Consider the following 23,872-nt stretch of genomic DNA (forward strand, 5'->3'; position numbering starts at 1 on the left):
CCTGCTCCTCAGATGCTACCTGACCTGTTCTGCTTTTCCAGTGCCACATTTTTCGACTTTCACCTCTAGTCCTCACTTTCTCCACATTCCAATATATCACCATTTAAACAATGCACTGCTTTTTTTTAAACAGCCAAGGCTATAACAACACATTGCGGCACTGCACTTGCCATGTGTTTGCCAATTGAGATACAGACCTGGACCAACTTCGGGAAGAGGCAAAACACTGAGTTCTGAACAAAAACGGTAGCACACTCAAAACGTCGGCTCTGTTTACCTTTCCACGGATGCAGCTCGACCCGTTGGCTTTCTGCAGTATTCGCCGTGTTTGAACTGATAGAAGACAATGGTAATTCTGGGCGGGAAGGTTAAATTGTTAATTGAATAGTAGCTTCCTCAACGAGACTGTGCGGGCGCTGGGCGGACCTGTCTCTGTGGCGCAATTGGTCAGCGCGTTCGGCTGTTAACCGGAAGGTTGGTGGTTCGAGACCACCCGGAGACGGGGCGTTTGCTATTCACGCTCCTACTGCTTTCTTGGCTGCAAAGATGCGCGTTTTTAATGGTGTCAGGAAAATGTTTCCCAAACGGAAATCTTTTCCACTGAGGAAGCACAAAGAAGTTTCTGAATTGATTGAATTTCTAACGTAAAGGAATGCGGATGCTGACAGTCCGAGACAGAAAGCGAAACTGCTGGAGCAACTCAGTAGTTTTGATGTTCCTGGATGAGGTAAAAAAAGTTCTGAAATGTCTCTGATTCTCTTTCTACAGATGCTGCCTGACCTGCTGAGTTGCTCCTGCAATTTCTGGTTTTGCTTTTAACTGAACGTCCATTTCATCTTTCGGGATGAAGCACCCAGAATCGCCATTTGCAGATATTTAACCCTTTCGAAAACTGTGAAGTGATTGGATTCAAACAAACTCTGCAATGATTCACTCTTTCTCAGCTCCACGGGCAGAGAGACCTGCGAAATGAAGCTGTCAGTGTGGTTCTGTATTGGTGGGCAGAGTGGTGAATGCGATGGACATGAAATCCATTGCGGGTTCCCCACGCAGGTGTGAACCCTGCCGACTACAGTTGAGAACTGTCGTCAGAAAGAAAGGGAGATTGTTTCACGGATTTTTAAAGATGCAAATCAGTGGAGGGGTTTAAATATTTCAATCACATTGGGACTGATCGGGAATCTGCAACCCACTGCCTGTCAGGGTGGAACAAGCAGATATCCCCAGAGCTGCTTTTGAGGATATGAGCCAAGTGTTTGGAAATGAGACTAGAACAGTGAGGGGCGTGAAGTCGTGGTCGAAATGAGGCAGGCACCTGAGGACAAAGGTGTTTTATTTGCCAGTGAAAGATACTGCTTCACAAAGTTGGGTCGATGGAAGGGAAGCAGTGATGGTGATTATCTTTGGCTGTTCACCTTGTGAATGTTCCCATTGCTGTGCATGTCCGTATAACGTCAGAACTCTGCAGCATGGCGGCGTCAGGTCCGCACAGTGCCAGGGGCGCAATGGATGACGCATGTGACTCCACCTACATGTTTGAAATGCAGCTCACAGCTTCTTCACACACCCCAATTAATCTTTCTCATTGTCCTGAAGCCGGCATACGGTTTGAATTCCTGATCTGCAGGAACGAGACTCTTTTCACTGTCTCGCGTCAGTAAGTGTCCCTGAGAACATCAGAGTCACGTCACAGCGCTGTCAGAGGAGGGGAAGCTGAAAGAGCCCCACACGCTGCTCACGGGCACATTTCACTTTCCCCAACTCACCGCCCCAACCACTGCGGCTCCTGGGAGTGGAAAGGGAAGAAACGCCAAAACCCAGTCTCAGCTTTGTAAATCTTCAGGAAATAAGAAAACTGATTATCCCTTCCGGTCTTCCATCCTGGCCTGACAGCGTTGATTTTAAATGGCTGTCCAGTTAGTGCCGATTCGTTTTGGCTGAAAAAATCTTCCTTATCTCATCCCAGCATTTCTTGCCACAGAGAACTGTGCGGCAGAGTTCATGTATTTCCTTGTATGGTATTTTGTAAATAACATTCGTTTGCGGGTTGTTTGTATAGGGTATTTAAGGTTCACTAGCCGTTGTTTAATGCTGAGAGGGTTGAGTTATCTGGAAATCATTTCACAGATGTCTTTAATGTAAAGTAATGTGGCTAGGGTTTCTGCAGACGTTGTGTCTGCTAGTGTCAGTTTGTTGATGTGAAATCGTCACACTGGGTTTATTGGGTAGGCAAAAGTGGGGACTGCAGATGCTGGAAACCAGAGTTTAGATCAGAGTGGTACTGGAAAGGCACAGCAGGTCAGACAGCTTCTGAGGAGCAGGAAAATCGACATTTCGGGCTTAAGCCCTTCATCAGGAATAGAGGCAGGACGCTTCCAGGGATGGCGAGATAAATTGGGGGGTGCTGGGCCGAAGGTAGCAAAGAGTACAATAGGTGAATGGGGGTGGGGATGGAGGTGACAGGTCAGAGAGGAGGGTGGAGCGAACAGTTGAGAAGGGAGATTGGCAGGTAGGACAGGTCATGAGGACAGCGCTGAGCTGGAAGGTTGGAACTGAGGTAAGGTGGGGGGAGGGGAAATGAGGAAACTGGTGAAGTCCACATTGATGTCCTGGGGTTGAATTTATCCGAGGCGAAAGGTGGGCGTGCTTCCTTCAGGCATCGGGTGGGGAGTGAGCGGCGATGGAGGAGGCCCAGGACCTGCATGTTCTCGGCAGAGTGGGAGGGGGGTTGAAATGTTGGGCCAGAGGGTGATGGGGTTGATTGCTGCGGGTGTCGTGGAGATGTTCCCTCAAGCGCTGTGACTTGACACTGCGAGGAGTCTCCAGTCTCCCCAATGTAGAGGAGACCGCATCGGGAGCAATGGATACAAGCAATGACATTGGTGGAAGCCTTCTCACGATCGTGGCCCAGGTTCGATTTCCGGGCAGGGAAGCAATTTACATTAGAGCTGTGAGGTGGCACTGCTGTCTCCCTGGTGGTCTAGTGGTTAGGATTCGGCGCTTTCACCGCTGCGGCCCGGGTTCGATTCCCGGTCAGGGAAGTGTTTCTCTGTGAGTCGTTTGCCTACCCATTCTCCTTAAAATCCCTGTACAGTTCCTTATTGGCCTTCGTCGTTACTGGCTACTGCAGTGTGTCGTGCCTCGTTGAAATCGTGTCCTGATTCAGCTTGTTTGTATGTGTAGGGATCACTGCTTCTGTAGCTAAGTACTTGGTTCGTGTGTGTTGTTTTCCTGTAGACGCTGTTTTGAATTTACCATTGACTGTTCGCTCTACTGTGACATCTAGAAATGGCACTTTGTTGTTGTTCTCTTTTGTGAATTTTATGCCAGTAAGGATATTGTTGATGGTGTTGTAGGTTTCCTCTAATTTACTTCATTTTTTGATGACAAAAGTGTCATCACTGTGGCGGACACAAAGTTTGGTTTGGATCGTTGGAAGGGCTGTTGGTTTGAGACTCTGCATTATTGCTTCTGCTAGGAATCCTGATACTGGTGGTTTCATGGGTGTTTCGTTGATTTGTTTGAGGCTTGTTACTGAATATGAAGTGGGTGGTTAAGGCACAGTTCCACGAGCTGGATTGTGCTATCTTTGCTGATGAAGTTGGTGCTGTGTTTGTGTCTTTGGTTCTTCGAGTAGTGTCTCCAGTTTTCTTTGGCCACGTTGATGTTAATGAATGTGAACAGGGCTGTTATGTCAAAGGACAGCATTATTCCATCCTCTTCTAACTTAGTGTCTTTGGTGTTCAGGAATTCTTGGATGGAGAAAATGGAGTGGCGTGAATCTTCGACTTGGTGTTCTCCTCTTCAGTGGAGGCCTTTGACTAGTCTGTATATTGGTGTTCCAAGTAGTGAGACTATGGCCTGAGGGGGGCTCCTGGTTTGAAGAGGAGGAGAACAACAACAAAGTGCCATTCTTAGATGTCACAGTAGAGCGAACAGTCAATAGGGAACTTCACACTAGCGTCTACAGAAAAACAACACACGCAAACCAAGTGCTTAACCACAGAAGCAATCATCCCAACACCCACAAACGAAGCTGCATCAGGACATTATTTCAATGAGCCACTACGCACTGCATGTAGAGGATTATAAAATCATGAGGGATACGGATGAGGTGAACAGCAGGTGTCCTTTCCCTCAGCTGGGGGTTTCAGGATCAGGGAGCAAATATTTTGAGGTGAGTAGAGAAAGATTTTATAAAGACAGAACAAGGATCGTTTTTAAGAGAGTGGTCTGAGTGCAGAATGAATGTCCAGAAGAAGTCATAGAGTCACAGAGATGTACAGCACAGAAACAGACTGTTTGGTCCAACTTGTCCATGCTGACCAACTATCCCAACCCAATCTCGTCCCACCTGACAGCACACGGCCCCATATTCCTCCAAACCCTTCCTATTCATATACCTAACCAAATGCCTTTTAAATTTTGAAATCGTACTAGACTTCACCACTTCCTCTGGCAGTTCATTCAATAAACGTACAATCCTCTGCGTGAAAACGTTGCCCCTTAGATCTCTTTTGTATCTTTCCCCTCTAATGCTAAACCCATGCCCTCTCGTTCTGGACTCCCCCACCCCTGGGAAAAGAGTTTGTCTATTTATCCTATCCATACCCCTCATGATTTTATACACGTACAGTTACAACGTTTAAAAGACATTTGGATAAGTACATGAATATGAAAGGTTCGAAGGTTTATGGGCCAAACACTGGTAGGTGGGACGAGTTTAGTTTTAGAACATACTCAGCATGGACGAGTTGGATGAAGGGTCTGTTCAGTGCTGTCATACTCTGTGACTGACCTGTACTGGTCTTAAAACCATTTCCTTACCTCCACCCCATAACCATCCACTTCTTTGTTGTTCAAAACTCAGATGAATTTAGCCTTGAATATGTTCAATGACCCCACTTCTGAACTGAATTCCTCTTCGTAATATACCACTTGCCTCGCTCATTGCCTGCTGCATCTGCCGGACAACTGGCATTGACTGGTGTGGAGGGACTCTGAGACCCCTTTGTACATCCATACATCATTCCTGATGAAGGGCTTGTGTCCGAAACGTTCACTGTCCTGCTCCTCAGATGCTACCTGACCTGTTCTGCTTTTCCAGTGCCACATTTTTCGACTTTCACCTCTAGTCCTCACTTTCTCCACATTCCAATATATCACCATTTAAACAATGCACTGCTTTTTTTTAAACAGCCAAGGCGATAACTTCACATTGCGGCACTACACTTGCCATGTGTTTGCCAATTGAGACACAGACCTGGACCAACTTCGGGAAGAGGCAAAACACTGAGTTCTGAACAAAAACCGTAACACACTCAAAACGTCGGCTCTGTTTACCTTTCCACAGATGCAGCTCGACCCGTTGGCTTTCTGCAGTATTCGCTGTGTTTGAACTGATCGAAGACAATGGTAATTCTGGGCGGGGCAGGTTGAATTATGAATTGAATAGTAGCTTCCTCAACGAGACTGTGCGCGTGATGCTCGGGCCTGTCTCTGTGGCGCAATTGGTCAGCGCGTTCGGCTCGTAAACGGATGGTTCATGGTTCGAGACTGCGCAGGGTCGGCGTGTTTTTTGTTCACGCTCCTGCTGCTTTCTTGGCTGCAAAGTTGCGCGTTTTTAATGGTGTCAGGAAAATGTTTCCCAAACGGAAACTGAGGAAGCACAAAGGGGTTTCTGAATTGATTGAATTTCTAAAGTAAATGACTGCGGATGCTAACAGTCCGAGACAGAAAGCGAAACTGCTGGAGCAACTCAGTGGGTTTGGCTGCACCTGGATGAGGAAAAAAAAAGTTCTGAAATGTTGTCTCTGATTCTCTTTCTACAGATGCTGCCTGACCTGCTAAGTTGCTCCTGCAATTTCTGTATTTCTTTTTAAGTGAACGTCCATTTCATCTTTCAGACTCGCCATGTGCAGATATTTAACCCTTTCGAAACCTGTGAAATGATTGGATTCAAACAAACTCTGCAATGATTCACTCTTTCTCAGCTCCACAGGCAGAGAGATCTGGGAAATGAAGCTGTCAGTGTGGTTCTGTATTGGTGGGCCGAGAGGTGAATGCGATAGACATGAAATCCATTGCGGTTTCCTCAGGCAGGTGTGAACCCTGCCGACTACAGTTGAGAACTACCGTCAAAAGGAAAGGGAGATTGTTCCACGGCTTTTTTAAAGATGCAAACCAGTGGAGGGGTTGAAATATTTCAATCACATTGGGACTGATCGGGAATCTGCCACCCACTGCCTGTCAGGGTGGAACAAGAGATACCCGCAGAGCTGCTTTTGAGGCGATGAGCCAAGTGTTTGGAAATGAGACTCGAACAGTGAGGGGCGTGAAGTCGTGGTCAAAATGAAGCAGGCACCTGAGGACAACGGTGTTTTATTTGCCAGTGAAAGATACTGTTTCACAAAGTTGAGTCGATAGAACGGAAGCAGTGACGGTGATTATCTTTGGCTGTTTACCTCTACCTCAAAAATTCGGCAGAATTTTAAAGTCACGAGTAAAAGAAGTAAAAGTGACATTAGGAAGAACGTTTTCGTACAGGGAGTGGTTAGGGTCAGTAAGTCCCTGTATGTCATTGACAAAGAGTAAGATTCAATGGGCACAAAAGGGAATTCGGTGGTCACGTTCAGATGTGCAGATTTACGCTGAGAAGGCGAGAGAATGAAACGAATCGAGACACACGTTTACTTAAGTGTAGAACCAGCAGAGCGAAGGTGGGCCGCATGGCCTCCGTCTGCGCTGTGACACATGTTGTGATTCAGTGTGAAATCACAGTTCGACCAACAGAATGTGGGAATTTAGAAAGAAGTTTATATTTCCACAGCCTCCATACGTCCGCGAAACAGTATATTACACGACAGCAGTGGAGGTCTTTGACATCAGGCTCGAACGTGCCTGCCGCGTGCCAGACTAAAACCTGAAGTGTTCTGTGGAAGGGGCGCTGCGTGTGGCAGCAGAGTGGCGCAGCGGGAGCGTGCTGGGCCCATAACCCAGAGGTCGATGGATCGAAACCATCCTCTGCTATTGTTCTACGTCACCTCGAGTAAGATCACCTTAAGATCGGTGCTCTTTCTGCAAGTTGCATTCACTTACCAAATGTCGCATATCGATGCACTCGTCAAATCAAGTGTCCTGATTTTAGAGGTCTCAGTGGTATTCTGGTAATCGTCTGTTTCCTCTGAACTGAATCGCAAACCCAGTTCTCTGCGATGCCAATCAGCTGGTAAAGTTGAAACACATGCCTTGCGGTTTTGTCCATTCCTTGCAGTAATTCGCCACCCTGGTTCAGACGAGAATGACAAGCATGTCAGAAACCGTATCACGACTCAGACATAGCCCCCTACTATTAGGACGGATACCACCGATTGTGAATAACCTCAGAGAGAGAGAGAAGTGACAGACAGTCGCCGTGAACGCGATGGGCTGAACGGCTTCTGTCTGCGCGAGAATGATGCTACGTGTTTATGCCGTCCCACTGCCTGTCTCTGGGACAGAGAGGCTGAGGGAGCAAAACTGCTTCATTTTTAACCGTCCCTTCCATGTTGGACTGCCTGCAGTCCCTCAGCTCAGGGCCGTGGGGATGACTCTCAGTGAGTGAAGGTTTCACTCGGAATTCTCTTCATCTGGGACACTTGGGGCTCAGATGTTAACTGCTGCGCGGTCGCAGCAAAGAAAGCGATGCCCACTTTGCAATAGACTTTCCGTAAGATTACTGCGTGAAGACGATTTCTGAACACCAAGAAGGCTGCACAACAATGTGAATTTACCTGAGCGAAGAGTCCTCGGTGTCCATTTCTTTCTGTCCTGCCAGCACAGCATCATTCTATCTCTCCGATAACAGACCCTTGGAGAAAGTTCACAATCAAAGTTGTTCATGTTCCCCGCATTAATGTAACTGACACCTCTCACCCCAAGGGTTTCAGAGAGAGAGAGAGAGAGAGCAGAAGAGCGAATGGACTCAACCCGCCCCCCACCCTACACCCCGTCCCACCCCCCAGAACAACGTGCAAGTAGAAATAAAATGGTTTAATTATCCACCAGTGGAGATAGTCCAGTTCCTGGGGATGAGACAAAGTGGCCATTCTGCCCCGGGGACAGAATGACAAGCAGATGTTCTGGAAACGCTTTGCTGCTTGCAATTCTTGGAGCAATGTGGAATGTACTTCACACTGAGCAAGTTTCAGCTGGCTCAGAGTCTCCGATGTACATTGCTGTGTTTGCCGCCAGCTCAGAGAGAGAACAATAGAAAGGACGTAGGAGTGAATAACGATCCGCGTGAGAGGGCGAATAACTGTTAATGGAGACTGTTGGCGGCTAACAATACGTAGTGTGTCATAGCAGACGAGGTGATAACAAGGAGTCGTTTGTGTGGTAGGGGTCAAGGACATGGGGGAGTTCAGGCCCTAAAGTGATGGAACTCGATATTGAAGACCGGAGGGCTGTACGGTCACCAAGTGGAACATGAGGTGTTGTTCTTTCATCTGGAGCTAGAGCACAGCTGCAAGCCTGAGACAGAGATGTTGGCCAGGGAACAGGGTGATGTGTTAAAGTGGCAGGCAACCACAAGGTCAGGGCCTTTTTTCCGCGGGCAGAACCAGGATGTTCTGCGAAGCAGTCACCCAGTTTATGCTTCATGCTACATTGGGGAAACGACACTGTGAGCAGCGAATGCAGTGGACTAGGTTGTGACAAAAGTGCTGCTTCACCTGGCAGGTATGTTTGAGCCCTTGGATATTCAGGAGGGAGCAGGTAAATGGGCAGGTGTTACAGATTCGGCGGTTGCAGGGGAAAGTGCCTTGGCACCACGGGAGGTGGGTGTGGGGTGTTGCGAGTGAAGGAAGAGTGGAACCGAGGTGGAACCCCTGGCACAACGGGTGCGTGTTGGGACCATAACCCAGCTGAGAAAGCATTCTCTCCTATTCACTCAATGTCGTCTTTAGCAGCTTTCCGGTATAACAGCGCTCTGTTCTGCACCTCGCCTTCTAATATGCTTCCGAAAAAAGCTTGGACATAAATATTTCCCAGTGATATACTGGCCCAATGTTGAATTATCTGCCAGTGGAGAGAGCCCGGTTCCTGGGGACGGGACAAACAGCAGCAGGGAGACTGAATGAGAAGCAGTTGTTCAGGAAACTCTTTGCCGCTTGCAATTCTCAGAGCAATCTCAAATGTATTTCATACTGAGCAAGTCTCAGGTCGCGCAAGCGGTGTGGGGCGCTAGCAGCGTGCCGGCTCTCTGGCTCGTTGGTCTAGGCGTATGTTTCTCGTTTAGGGTCCTTTACTATACCGAATTGCGAGAGGTCCCGGGTTCAAATCGCGGGCGAGTCCGCATTTTTTAACTTGACTTGTGCAAAACTGCCTGATTAATTTTCTCAAAAAACGCCTTCGTGAAACGAGGTTGGGCTGTCTGGATTACGAATGAGGCGGAAAACAGGGAAGTGAAATGGTTCGAGATAGTGTTCAACAGGTTGACGTGAGTGGTGCAGTGTTTGAGGAATGTCAGCAATCAAGGTAGATTGGAAAATTGGGACAGCTCTCCTCGGAGAACCGAACTTTTCCAAGTCATGAGGGACCCAGAAACAGGAAATAATGTTGTGAAAATGGTCCCACACCTGAAAGGATCCTCAACGATTCGGCAAGTGGAAAATGAGGTGTTGTTCTTTCATCTGGAGCTCGAACACTGCTCCAAGCCTGAAACAGAGATGTTGGCCAGGGAACAGGGTGATGTATTAAAGTGTCAGGCAACCGCATGGTCAGGGCCTTTTTAGTGAAACTGACACCTCTTACCCAAGTGATTCAGAGAGAGGGAGACAGCAGAAGAGCAGGTGATTGGATTCAGCGCTGAACAGGTTGTCGTGAATTGTGCCGTGTATGAGGAATGTCAATAATGAAGGCAGATTGGAAAGTTGGGACAGCTCTCCTTGGAGACAGAAGTTTGAAATCTGGCCCAGTTGACGTTTTACAAGACATGAGGGGTTTAGACAGAGAAAATAATATAGTGAAAATGGCACCACGCCTGAAAGGATCGCTAACAATTAGGCAGTGTCTCGAGGAGAGGAAGTAAAAATAACATTATGAACAACGTTTTCGTGCAGAGAGTGGTTAGGGTCAGATTTACGCAGTTGCGCTGGCACCATTGTGGAGCTCTGAGTTGTCTTGTCCTGTTCTGTCGGTGTGTTCTGATCTCAAGTGTGAAACCTCTTCCCTCAGATGGTGAAGTTGAAACACATGACTTGCTTTTCTTCGTCCATTTCCTGTGGTAAAGTAACAGACGCCCGTGTAACAAAAGACTTTCTGCAGGATTGCTGTGTCAAGACAAATTCTGAACACCAAACAGGCTGCACAAGCAGGCACTCATATCAATTTACCTGAGGGAAGAGTCTCCGGTGTCCATTTCTGTCTGTCCCGATAGCACATCACCTTGCCATTTCTCCGATAACAGACCTTTGGAACAAGTTCAAAGTTGCCATTTGATGCATTCGTGTCAATGACGTCTCCTACCCCAAGTGATAGTGAGAGAGAGCAGAAGAGCGAATGGGCTCTGCCTTCCACCAGCACAGCTTGCAAATAGAAACAAAATGGTTCAATTATCCGCTACTGGAGAGAGCCCGGTCCCTGGGGACGGGACAAACAGCAGGGTCCTGGGAGCAGGAGACAGACTGAGAAGCAGATGTTCTTGAAACTCGTTGCGGCTTGAAGTTCTGGGAGCAATGTACAATGTATTTCGTACTGAGCAAGTCTCAGCTGCTTCTGGAGCTGACTGCGTCCATGGCATGTGGCTCGTTGGTCTCAGGGTATGAACAGATTGACGTGAATGGTGCCGTGCCTGAGGAGTGTCAGTTCTGAAGGTAGATTGGAAAGTTGGGACAGTTCTCCTTGGACCTGTAGTTGCTGTGGAGGAGGATCATAAGACACAGAATATAGAATAAAAGATTATAGTGTCATGTAACATAAATGATATATTGAAGAAACCTAGATTGCTGTTGAGTCTTTCATGTTTTAAAACGGGTTGTAGATTTCGGTTCATTAATCTGTAAATCCCAGAACTTTTTAAAAATCACATTCTCCAGGTAACTTAAGGTTCTATAAAAGGAGGTGACACCTCAGGTCAGACAATGCATGAAAGCTGTGAGGGTAGGGTCTATCTGTATCCTAATCTTGAGTGAGACTGGTTCTATTTCCAAATATATAATTCTGCAAACGCAGATTCACCCCAAAGACTTCTATATGTGAGTGCATGCATGAGAGAGAGCGTGTGTGTGCGTGTGCATGCTGGGTACAGTGTGTGTGTGTGTGTGATGGAGTATAAGTATGTGAGATGGTGTATGCGTAAGGTTGAGTGTGGGGATGTATTACTGTGTGTCTGAGAGAGAGCATGTCTATCAGAGAGGGTCTGCACGAGCGTGTGAGTATGTTAGAGAGTGTGCTTGTGTGTGTGAGAGTGTATTGTGTAGCTGGGTCTCCTGTAGTGTGATGTGAACCCAGGGTCTCGGCTGAGGCCATTATCATGTGTTCTAAACTTGGCTATCAGCCTCTGCTCGGCCACTAGATCAAAGAGGGCTGACGCACGAGAAAGGACGGGCGGGGGCACTGGTGGTGGTGAAGAAGGGAGAGAAATGGAGAGGAGACAGAGGTTGGGGAGTAGAGAATGACTGGGGTTCAGAGGGTTGGGGAGAGAATCGGGTTGCAGTGTGAAGAAGGGAGAAAGGGCGGGGCAGTGGGTGGGGAGAAAATGGACGAGTGGCAGAATAGGAAGCGAAAGACAGCACAAATCCCACCTTCCCCAGGACTGGTGTCAGTGTCCCACGAACTGGAACCCACTCGTCCCACAGCAGATTTGGGGCAACCATTTCTCAATATACGCATGGCTAAGGCATATCATCCCTGCAGGTCATTCACACCAACCTTCCCAACAGCATCCCACCCAGACACACTCGATTACGCTACAGCCCTGCAGTTCCCCATGGCTATTTTCTGATGAAGGGTTTTGCCCAAAACGTCGATTCTCCTGCTCCTCAGATGCTGCCTGACCTGCTGTGCTTTTCCAGCACACACTCTCGACCCTAATTTCCAGCATCTGCAGTCCTCACTTTCGCCCTGTAAGGGGTGAATGTTATATTCCGAGTCTTTTAAATATTTTAAATTCTTTTCCCCTCACCCTAAACCTATACCCTGTAGTTTTGCAATACCTCTACCCTGGGGAAACGACAGAAACGTTGAGCAGACAGTCAAAATGCAAAAGTAATACCATGTCTAGGCACAGGGGAAAAAGATTTCGACAAAATTTGCTTTGGTATTTTTCTCTCGTATTCGCATTTGGACACTTAAAATTTGTCATGATGTGGAGGTGCCCGTGTTGGACTGGGGTGTACGAAGTTAAAAATCACACAACACCAGGTTACAGTCCAATCGGCTTGTTTGGAAGCACGAACTTTCGGAGCGCCGCTCCTTCATCAGGCGGTTGTGGAGTATACGATCATAAATTCTGTGTCTAACGATCTTATACTCCACAACCACCTGATGGAGGAGCAGCGCTCTGAAGGCTAGTGCTTCCAAACAAGCAGATTGGACTGTAACCTGGTGTTTTGTGATTTTTAACTTTAAAATTTGTAACAAATTCCTGCACACTGAGCATGCTCCGCGGTGTCAGCAAGCAATGCGCATGACCGCCAGTGTCAGCAAAGCACTGCGCATATTCCTTTGCGCCCGCAGAAACTGCGCGTCAGCTCCTTTCCATGGACCAATGGAGAACCTTGGAGGACCGGAAGGAGACTGGTCCTCCTGCCAATCAGAGCCGGCCATTGTCGAAATGTGGAGGTTGGACCGTGAGCTCTGAAGCTGCTGCTGCTCCTTTCTCTGTGAACTTCACCCCAGACTGTAACTTCCTTCCTCTGTCTAACTTTCGTGAGTACAACAGTCTGTTTCTCACCACTTTTTCCATTTTTTGTTTCATTCTGGGGTTCAATTGTTAACTTGAAAGGAAAGAGTGAATCGGGGGGCGGCGGGGGAATAAATTCTGGAAAAGTTGATCCAGGTCTGTGTCTCAGTTTGCAAACACATGGCAAATGCAGTGACACAATCTATAGCCTTTGATGTTTAAAAAAAACGCAGAGAGGAGGCGCATTGTTTAAATGGTGATATGTTGAGATGTGATGAAAGTGAGATGATGGAGATCAGAGTTGAATATTGTGGCGCTGAAAAAGCACAGCAGGTTAGGCAGCAACTGAGGAGGAGGAGAGTCAATGTTTTGGGCATGAGCCCTTCATCAGGAATGATGTGTGGATGGACAAAGGGGCCTCAGCGTCCTTCTACACCAGTCACTGCCAGTTGTCAGACAGGAGCAGCAAGCAATCAGCAAGGCAAGTGGTATATTAGCAAGAGAAGCTTCAAAATCCTCATTTCCCCTTCCCCCACCTCATCCTAGTTTCTAACCTCCAGCAACACTGTCCCCTTGACTTGTCTGGACTTGTCCGACCTGCCTAGCTCCTTTTCCACCTATCCACTCCACCCTCTCCTCCCTGACCTATCACCTTCATCTCCTCCCCCACTGACCTATTGTACTCTATGCTACTCTATCTCCACCCCCACCCTCCTCTAGCTTATCACTCCACGCTTCAGGCTCTCTGCCTTTATTCCTGATGAAGGGCTTTTGCCCGAAATGTCGATTACGAAGCTCCTCGGATGCTGCCTGAATTGCTGTGCTCTTCCAGCACCACTGATCCAGAATCTGGTTTCCAGCATCTGCAGTCATTGTTTTTATCCTATTAGCAAGAGAAGTTGAGTTCAGAAGTGGGGATGTCTTCCTGCAGTTAGGTCAATCATTGAATGTATTCAATGCTGAGTTCATTTGACTTTGAAGAACAAAGAAGTTGGGGAAGGTAAGAAAATGGTTTTAAGACCAGTATAGAACAGTTACAGTCATACAGCACAGAAACAGACCCTTCAGTCCAACTAGTCCATGCTGACTGTGTTCTGAAACTAAACTAGTCCCACCTGCCAGTGTTTGGCCCAGACTCTCCGAACCTTTCCTATTGCAATTGCAACATTTAAGAGGCATTTGGATGGATATATGAATAGGAAGGGTTTGGACATATATGGGCCGGGTGCTGGCAGGTGGGACTAGATTGGTTTGGGATATCTGGTCAGCATGGACGGGTTGGACCGAAGGGTCTGTTTCCATGCTGTACATCTCTATGTACTTATCCAAATGTCTTTTAAACACTGTAACTGTACCTGCATCCATCACCTCCTCTGGACATTAATACCACATGAGAACTATTCTCTGTCTTAAAATAAAAAGGTGCCCCTCATGTCTTTTTGAAATATTTCTCCTCTCATCTTCAAAGTTTGCTCCCTAACCTTGAAACACCCATCCCAGGGAAAGAATACCTGATTTTCACCTCATCGATACCCCTGAAGATTTTATAATCCTCTCTAAGGTCATCTCTCAACCTCCGATGCTGCAGTGAAAAAAATCCCACCCTGTCCACCTAGATGCCGGTATATTTATATCCAGTTATGAACTGTTCAATGTTGGTGCCGACTGAAAGACCAAATGACCTATTCCTGCTCCAAATTCTCTCACCCTGTGTCCAGGACAGCAAGAGACCATATGACAAAGGTGCAGAAATTAGGCCATTCAGCCCATCAGATCTACTCCACCATTCAATGACAACTGATACGTTTCTCAACCCCATTTTGAAGTTTTGATTTTGGAAAGGCAGATCAGGGAAGGATCTGCGAAGTTAATGGGGAGTGTTGTTGACCAAAGATACCTTGGAGAGCCGGTTCATAGTTTCTTGAAAGTGGAGTCACAGGTAGACAGGATTGCGAAGGAGGTGTTTGGTATGCTTGCCTTTATAGGTCAGTGTCTTTCAATACAGATTTTGGGAGGTCATGTTGCCCCTGTACTGGACATTGATTCAGCCACTTTTGGAATACTGCGTTCAGTTCTGGTTACCCTGCTACAGGAAAAGTCCTGTGAACCTTTGACAGGGTTTGGCAAAGATTTACAAGATTGGAGGTGTGAGCTATAGGGAGAGGCTGAATAAGCCGGGGCTGTTTTCCCTGGAGCATTGAAGGCTGAGGGGTGACTTTATAAAGGTTCATATGGAACATGGATAGGGTGAATAGCCAAAAAACATTTCCACATAGTAGGGAAGTCCAAAACTAGAGGGCATAGATTTGAGGTGAGAGGGGAAAGATTTAAATGGAACCATATGGACAACTTTCTCACACAGAGAGTGATGCAAGCATGGAATGAGCTGCCAGAGGACGTGGTGGAGGCTGGTATAATTACAGTATTTTAAATGGCATCTGGTAACAGGGTGAATTGAGAGGGATATAGGCTAAGTGCTGACAAATGTGACTATGCTAATTTGGGATATCTGGTCAGCACAGACAATTTGGACTGAAGGAAAGCAGAAGTATTATTGTGAAGACTGGACTTTCAGAGCAGCTTCCAAAGATATTTTGTCCTTACGCTGGGAGTAGAGCTAAAATGATATCTTTCATTTGCGAGATGGCAACTGATTAAGTGAGGATATCCAGGATTTTGATGGAATGTGGGAATTTGTTGCAATGTGGGGTTGAAGTGTTTTAAGTAAAGTGTCCTGAGTGGGAAGCCTAGAGAAGGGTTTCGGTGGGTTTTTGTTTTAAACTGCTCATTTCTTTCAGCCCTCAACAATGTACTTCCAATGCTGTGCATCAGAAGGAGCGGTGAATCAGTAACTGGTATCATCAGAAGCCTTACGGTTTTCAGTACTGCAGGTATTGCATTGTTGCATCAGCATTTTAAAGGTTACTGGCAGCAGTGGGAGGTGTGGGCTGTATTCACTGGAAGCGATGAAGCAGTTAGATAACACACATATGAGAGGGCAGGGTGGGACTTGTCTTCCAATTTGCAGAAGTTGGGAGGTTCTGGGAGTTGTGGTTCTGGGCAAACACAACTGCAGTAAATCATAGAAGCCCTACAGTGTGGAAGGAGGCCATTCAACCCATCAAGTCCACACTGACCCATCGAACAGCTTGCCACCCAGACTCACCCTATCTCGTCGTTTCTGCTGGTGGGTTAGACTAGGTAACAAGATCAGGGGTAGGTTTAAGGCAGAGGAGGAGGGACTACGTTTCCTGGAGAGTGGTGAATCTATGGAATTCTTTGCCCAAGAAAACAATAGAAGCAGGCATATTCAAGACACAGTTCGATGGGATTTTGGATGGTAGGTGAATTTAGGGTAGTCAGGATAATGCTGGTAAGTGGAGCTGAGATGATGGATAGATCAGCCATGATCTGAAAGAATGGCGGAGTAGGCTCGATGGGCCAAATGGCCTCTTTCTGCACTGCAGGGACTTTATGATTGCTTCATATGGTGTATATCTGATATTCGCTGTTGTACAAGCTGCATGGCTATGATTTTTCACCTTCTAATATAGTAATGGAATTACATCCTGTATTTCTTGTATTCATTTTTATTTTAACAGGTCAGCAGGAAGTCTTTCAGCAACTTTATTGGCTTTCTTTCCTGAAGCAGCCTTGACATTTCATTTTCATATCCTTCATTCAGCTCCATTTCCAGCACCTTTGTAGGAAGGTTGTTCCAGGTCATTGTCACCTAAATGAAGTTTTCCTCTTTATATACTGAATGCTATCTGGCTGAATGAGGGTTTTCAGGTTTCTGTGTCATGAATAATATATGATCAGCAGGTATCTGGCAATCTAAGGAATTGTCACCGATGTTATGTTCATTTGACTGTACTGACCGTGACTTATTTCATGGTTTTATTTGCAGGAAGACATGGGGAAAGAAATCTGAAACCAAAAGATACATCAGCTTCTGACAGAGTTATTTGATTCATTGGGACTTGAATATCAGCAGCCATTCTAGTCGAGAAGAAATGTTTGCTTTTGTCTGCTTGGACACTGGTGTGGCAGGAAGAATACTGATACACCCGAATGAGGGAGATTCAGTGTGGTGACCGTGAAAAGTACAGGACTTCACACCATTTACTCAGCTTGGAGGATCAAAGAGACCGTTCACTTGCTCTCTGTGCGGGAAGGGCTTCACCCGCTCCTCCCACCTGCAGAGACATCAGTGAGTTAACCTCCCATCGCAGGGGGATTGAAGGAGCTTCGGCCGAGTGCCATTATCGACTGCATTAATACCCAGTTCTGGGGACTCCCGGGTTTGAATCTCACCATAGCAGATGGTGGATTTGGAGTTCAGTCAGAAATCTGGAGTTCAGAATCTCATTATGAAACCATTTTCGGGGAACAAACACCCCAATCTGATTCACTCATGCTTTAGGGGAGGAACATGCCGATGTGGGAAAGGATTCACTCAGTCGTCCCAGCTGCATCCTTTCCCTGGTCTGGCCAATATGTGACTCCAGACCCACAGCAGTGTGGTTGACTCTTGACAGACCATCTGCAAATGCGCGGGGAGAATCTTACTTGCATACAGGCTATGGTTTGCAATTGCTGAGTGAAGCAATACTTCCTCCAGGCTGAGGCTGCACCAAGGATCGAATTACAAAGGGACAACTCAGGTGACCACTAGAGAAGAAAGTGGGATGCAGGGGATTGTGTGTGTGTGTGTGTGTGTGTGTGTGTGTGTGTGTGTGTGTGTGTGTGTGTGTGTGTGTGTGTGTGTGTGTGTGTGTGTGTGTGTGTGTGTGTGTGTGTGTGTGTGTGTGTGTGTGTGTGTGTGTGTGTGTGTGTGTGTGTGTGTGTGTGTGTGTGTGTTTTAAACAAAAAGGCTACTTTTTGTGCACCTTTTTGCTGTGACGATCTGAAGCTGCAACAAAGTTGGGTCCCAACAAAAGTTACCTGAACTTACCGTCAGACTCAGACATTGAAGGCTATGAGATCCAACAGGTTTTTCTTTTAAAGCTGCTAATTTCTTTCAATCTCCGGCGCGAGGTTTCCAATGTCTTATATCAGAAGGAGCAGTCAATGTGTAGCTCGTATTATTAGAATTGTACATTTTTCAGGACTGATGGTTCATTGTTTCCTCAGCATTGTAAAGTTTACTGGCAGCAGTGGGAGTGGTGGGCTGTTTTCAATGGAAACATAGTTAAAAATCCAGTTATACTCCAACAGGTTTATTTGGAAGTACTAGCTTTCGGAGTGTTGCTCCTTCGTCAGGTAGCTGTACAGCAGGATCATAAGACACAGAATTTCTAGCAATATGATATATTCAACAAATCTCGACTGCTTTTAAGTGTTTCATCTTTAGAATGGGTTGCAGGTTTCAGTTCATTAGTATGTAAATCCCAAAACTTCTTTTAAGTCACAGTCTCGAGATAACTTAAGGTTTTACAAAGAGGTGCCATCTCAGCTCAGACAATGCATGAAAGATGTGAGGTTCGAGTCTGTCTTGAGTCAAAGTAGGAATTTATAAAATATTACATGGATTGACTGTCTGCAGATTGTGCACTTTTTGAGCAAAATAGAATGTATCTACAAACATAATTCTGCAAATGCAAATTCACCCCATAGTCTTATCTATGTGTGCATGCATGAGAGTGAGTGATTGTGTGCATACAAGAGTGTCTGGTGAGAGAGTGTGTGTTTGCGTGTGTGCATGCTTGGTTAAGTGAGAGTGTGCAGGAGTATAAGTCTTTGAGAGGATGTGTGTGTGGGTGTGCATCTGAGAGAGCGCGTATATCTGAGAGAGTGCCTGTGTGAGTATGTGAGAATGTATGGCTGTGTGTGAGAGACAGAGAGACAGAATGTGTACAGTGTAATGGGGTCACCTGTAATGTAACATGAACCCAAGATCCTGGTGAAGGCCATCCTCATGGGTTCCAAACTTGGCTATCAGTCTCTGCTCGGCCACTAGAAATGATTAAGCAGTTACACAATAGACACTGGAGAGGGCAGGGTGAGACTTGTCTTTCAATTTGCAAAAGGTGGAAGGCTCTGGATGATGTGATCTAGGGCAACCACAACTTGGAGGACCTTCGGCTCAGAGAGGTGGAGCTGGAAGCCGGGCTGCAGACACACTGGGAAGGCAAGGCGGAAAGTTAATCAGATGTTTTTTATTCCGGGAGATGGTCTTTCCCTCCGTACAGAGCCTTCCGATGGGGTCAGTGGACAGGGTCAGGAGGGTGTGAGCCAGAATCAGGCAGGGAAAGGGGATCTGAGAGAGGGCTGCAGGGGGGAGGAGCTAACTGTGCGGTGGGAGGAGTAAGAACAACGTTGGTGAGGGGGAGATAAGGGACAGAATAGTGACGGGGCTTGCCTCCGTTCTCTGCAGTTGGCAGCAGAAGCACAGATGGTATCGGAATCTGGTGCCAGGATTCAGGAACCGCTGTGCTCTGGGCTGGAGAAGTGGGAAAGGGAGGTGCAATGGGTGTGGTCCAACGATGTCAGCAGGACACAGCCTCTGCTGAGGGCGCATGAGAAGTTAAAAGCTGCAAAGACAAAGCAGATCCTCAAAGCACTGGGTGGGGTGGTGGCTCAGTGGTTAGCAATGCTGCTTAATAACGCCAGGAGCCTGGGTTTGATTCCACCCTTGGGTGACTGTGTGAAGTTTGGCATGTTCTCCCCCTTGTGTCTGTGTTGGTGATCTCTGGGTGTTCTGGCTTCCTCCCACAGTCTAAGGATCTGCACTTTAGGGTGGATCAGCTGTGCTAAAGTGTGCAGGTGAGCTTGCATCTTTTAGGATGACCATGTTAGTTTCGGTTCCTTCATTTGTAAATCCCAGAACTTTTTAAAATTTACATTCTCAAGATAGCTTTTAACAATAGGTGTCATCTCAGCTCAGATAATGCATTGAAGGTGAGACATAAAGTCTGTGTCCCAATGTTCGGTCAGACTGATTCTATTTCTAAAGTGGGAGCTACAGAATCTTACATGGATTTATGCAGTTTTTGAGTAATTCGGAATAGAATGGACTTCTGCAAGGAAGTGTACAAACAACTGACCAGGAACACGACAGGCAACTACCAGCTGATCTGACCAAAGAGCACAACCGTGAACTGACAGCATTCATCAAGACTTCTGATCCAATCCTTCCAGAAGTTCAGCATCCACGGACTAGTTGAATCCGTGGACATGTCAGTACTCTACACCAGCATTCCTCACGATGATGGTATCACGGTAACAGCCTCAGTACTCAATACCAACAGCTGCCAATCTCTGAGCACTGTCCTACAACTCATCCACTTCATCCTTGACCACAACATTTTCAACATTTTCATCAGCAGGTACTCATGTGACTCAGCCAACATTGCCTGCAGCGTATGAGATAAACAATGATGCCCTGAGTCTTGGTATATTGGTGAGACCGAGCAGAGGCTACAGCAACAGATGAATGGACACTGCACAACAATCACCAGCCAGGAGTGTTCCTTCCCAGTCGGGGAACACTACAGCGGTCCGGGACATTCAGCCTTGGACCTTCGGGTGACTATCCTTCAAGGTAGACTTCAGGATAGGCAGCAACGGAAAGTGGCTGGGCAGAGGCTGATAGCCAAGTTCAATACCCATTGAGATGGCCTCAACCAGGACCTTGGGTTCATGTCACACTGCACCATACATTCTCTCTCTCACACACACACACACACACGTGCGCGTGCATGCATTCACACACACCCTCTCGCAGACTTATACTCCATTATACACTCTCTCTCTCTCACACACACACACACACCCTCTCAGACTTATTCCCCATTACACTCTCTCACACACACATGATCACTTGGTTTCTCCTGCACACACACACACACACATAAAAGTTCGTGGGTTGAATTTGTACTTGCAGAATCGCATTTTATTTTGCTCACAAACTCATACACGTAAGATTCTGTTATACAACGACAGAAATAGAATCCGTCTGACCTAACATTGGGACACAGACAGACTTTAACTTAACACCTTCAATGCATCATCTGATTGAGATGACACCTATTGTTAAAAGCTAGCTTGACAACGTAACTTTTGAAAACTTTTAGGATTTACATGTGAAGGAATCGAAACTAACATGGTCATTCTAAAAAATGGTAGAGGTAAGCTAAAGTTGTTTAATATTCCATCCCATGACACTGCAATCCTGTTGCTATAAAGTCTGTGTGTTATGATTCTGCTCCACAACCAACGATGAAGGAGCAGCGCTTCGAAAACTAGTGATTCCAAATAAACCTGTCGGGCTATAACCTGGCATTGTGTGATTTTTAACTTTGAAAATCTGCAGTAATACTAACATCTCCATACTGCGCATGCTACTCGGTGTCAGCCACGCACTACGCATGTTCCACGGTGTCAGCAAACTATTACGCATGGTCACGCAACAAGCGGAAACACTCCGTGACCTTGTTTTGATGGACCAATGAGAAGCTCTGGAGGACCGGATGTAGACTGGTCCTCCTGCCAATCACAGCCAACCCATCGTCTGGATGTGGAAGTAGGACCATGTGCTTCTGAGGTGGTTGTTGCTGCTCCTCTCTCTCTGAATGAAGATTGAGCTTCACCCCAACTGCAACTCCCTTCCTCTCTCCAACATCTGTGAGTACAACACACTTTTCTCAACCCCTTTTCCATTCCTGAGTTGAGCTGTTGACTTGCAGGAACTGAAGGGGAACGGAGTGAATCCAGGGAGGGGACAGACTCTGGGAAAGTTAGTCCAGGTCTTTTTTTTAATGGCAAATACAGAAGAATTGACAGTTCAGGCTCGAACCTTTAATCAGAAATGATGTGTGGATGAAAAAGGGGCCTCTGTGTCCATCTAATCCAGTCAATGCAAGTTGTCAGACAGGTGCAGCAAGTAGTGAGCAAGGCAAGTGTTATATTAGCAAGAGGAATTGAGTTCAGAAGTGGGGACGCCTTCCTGCAGTTTGGGCGTAATTGAATATATCCAAGGCTGAGTTCATCTGATTTTTGAACAACAAAGAAGTGATGATTATGGGGGAGGCAAGACCAGTACTATGCTGACTATGTTCTCAAGCTAAACTGGACCCACCTGCCTGTGTTTAACCTATATCCCTCTGAACCTTTTATATTGGAGTCATAGAGATGTACAGCACAGAAACAGACCCTTCGGTCCAATTTGTCCATGTCTATCAGTTATCCTAATCTAGTCTATTTGCCAGCCCTGGGCCATATCCCTCGAACCCCTTCTATTATAGACCAATCCAAATGCCTTTTAAATTCTGTAATTATACCACTCTCCTCCATTTCCTCTGGCTGGTCATTTCATATATGCACTACTGTGTGAAAAGGCTCCCCTTTGAGCTCTTTTTTGTCTTTCCCCGTTCACCCAAAACCTTTAGTTCTGCACTACCCCGCCCCAGGGAGAAGACTTTGTCTATTTACCCTATCCATGCCTCTCATGACTTTATAAACCTCTAAGGTCATCCCTCAGCCTCTGACGCCCCAGGGAAACAGCCGCAGCCTATTCAGCCTCTCCCAAGAGCTAATTTTTTCAAATCTGGCAAAATGCTGGTAAATCTTTTCTGAACCCTTTCAAGTTTCACACTGTCCTTCTGATGGGCAGGAGACCAGAGTTGCATGCAATATTCCAAATGTGGCCTCACCAATGTCCTGTAGAGCTGCAACATCATCTACCTCCCAACTCCTTTACTCAGTGCTGTAACCGATAAAGGAAAGCATGCCAAATGCTGCCTTCACTATCCTATCTACCTGGTACTCGACCTTCAAGGAACTATGAACCTGCACTCCAAGGTCTCTTTATTCAGCAACACTCCCCAGGACCTTATACACTTTATGCTAAGTCCTTCTTTGATTTGCTTTTCCAAAATCCAGCACTTCACATTTATTTAAATTAAACTTCAGCATTCATATACTAATCCAAATGTCTTTTAAATGTTCTAACTGTATCTGCATCCACACCTTTGTCTGGAAATTCATTCCACACACAAACCACTCTCTGGGGGGAAGAAAATGGCGACCCTCATGTCCTTTTAAAATCTTTCTCCTCTCTCTCTTTCAAAATTTGCTCCGTAATCTTGACCCCCAGCCTAGAGAGAGGATTTTGGCCGTTCACCTGATCTATACCCCTCACGATGTTATAATCCTCCTCTGCTCCAGTGGAAAAATTTCCAGCTTATTAACCTGAATGTAGGTATATTCATGGCAGGTCAGGCAGCATCCGAGGAGCTACCTGATCTGCTGTGCTTTTCCAGCACCACTCTAATCTAGACTCTGGTTTCCAGCATCTGCAGTCCTTGTTTTAGCCTTTTACGTCGGTATACTCAGATCTACTTATGATCTGTTCAATGCTGGTGCAAGCTCGACAGGCTAAATGGCCTATTCCTGCTCCCAATTTGCACACTCCTCGTCCAGTTCCTGAAGAAGGGCCTGTGCCCGAAACGTCGAATCTCCTGTTTCCTGGATGCTGCCTGACCTGCTGTGCTGTTCCAGCAATAAAGTTTCAACACTCCTAGTCCAGAACAGCAAGAGACCATAAAACACAGGATCAGAAATTAGGCCTCTGAGCCCATCAGGGGTGCTGCACTATTAAGTTCTGGCTGATAAGTTTCTCAATCCCATTCTCCCACTTTCTCCCTGTAACCCTCGATCCCCTTGATACTCAAGAACCTATCTATCTCCATCTTAAATCTACTCAGTGACCTGGCCTCCACAGCCTTCTGTAGCAATGAATTCCACATATTCACCACTCACCGGCTGAAAATGTTTCGCCTTATCTTTGATCTAAAAGATATTCCTTTTACTCTGCTGCTGTGCCCTCGGGTCCTAGACTCTCCTACCAATAGGAACATCTTCCCCATGTGCACTTTGTCCAGGCCATTCAGAATTCTGTCTGTTTCAATTAGATCTCCACTTCCTCCGAGTGTGGGTCTGTTAATCAGCATGAACCACACCCTTCAGGATGAGTTACAGCAGGAA

General features: G+C 46.5%; 2 protein-coding genes and 2 non-coding genes across 5 annotated transcripts in view; all 4 read left to right on the forward strand.

Moving 5' to 3' along the window:
* Positions 1 to 23,872, forward strand: part of LOC148143696 (sulfhydryl oxidase 2-like) — a 565,239-nt gene that overhangs the window by 239,945 nt on the left and 301,422 nt on the right. The gene's annotated exons all lie outside the window — the stretch shown is intronic.
* Positions 1 to 23,872, forward strand: part of LOC148143704 (uncharacterized) — a 77,892-nt gene that overhangs the window by 45,876 nt on the left and 8,144 nt on the right. The window contains exon 4 of the mRNA XM_087975709.1: positions 17,034 to 17,062. Coding sequence (XP_087831835.1) covers positions 17,034 to 17,062 — 29 coding nt within the window. The remainder of the gene's footprint in view (positions 1 to 17,033; positions 17,063 to 23,872) is intronic.
* trnan-guu (transfer RNA asparagine (anticodon GUU)) lies at positions 429 to 502 on the forward strand. The gene has a single exon. It is a non-coding gene; the product is annotated as a tRNA-Asn (tRNA).
* Positions 2,970 to 3,041, forward strand: trnae-uuc (transfer RNA glutamic acid (anticodon UUC)). The gene has a single exon. It is a non-coding gene; the product is annotated as a tRNA-Glu (tRNA).

This window comes from Chiloscyllium plagiosum, unplaced genomic scaffold, assembly GCF_037043375.1.
Source record: "Chiloscyllium plagiosum isolate Xiang-an unplaced genomic scaffold, Cpla_swu_hap1 HiC_scaffold_27, whole genome shotgun sequence".
NCBI classification, from domain to species: domain Eukaryota; kingdom Metazoa; phylum Chordata; class Chondrichthyes; order Orectolobiformes; family Hemiscylliidae; genus Chiloscyllium; species Chiloscyllium plagiosum.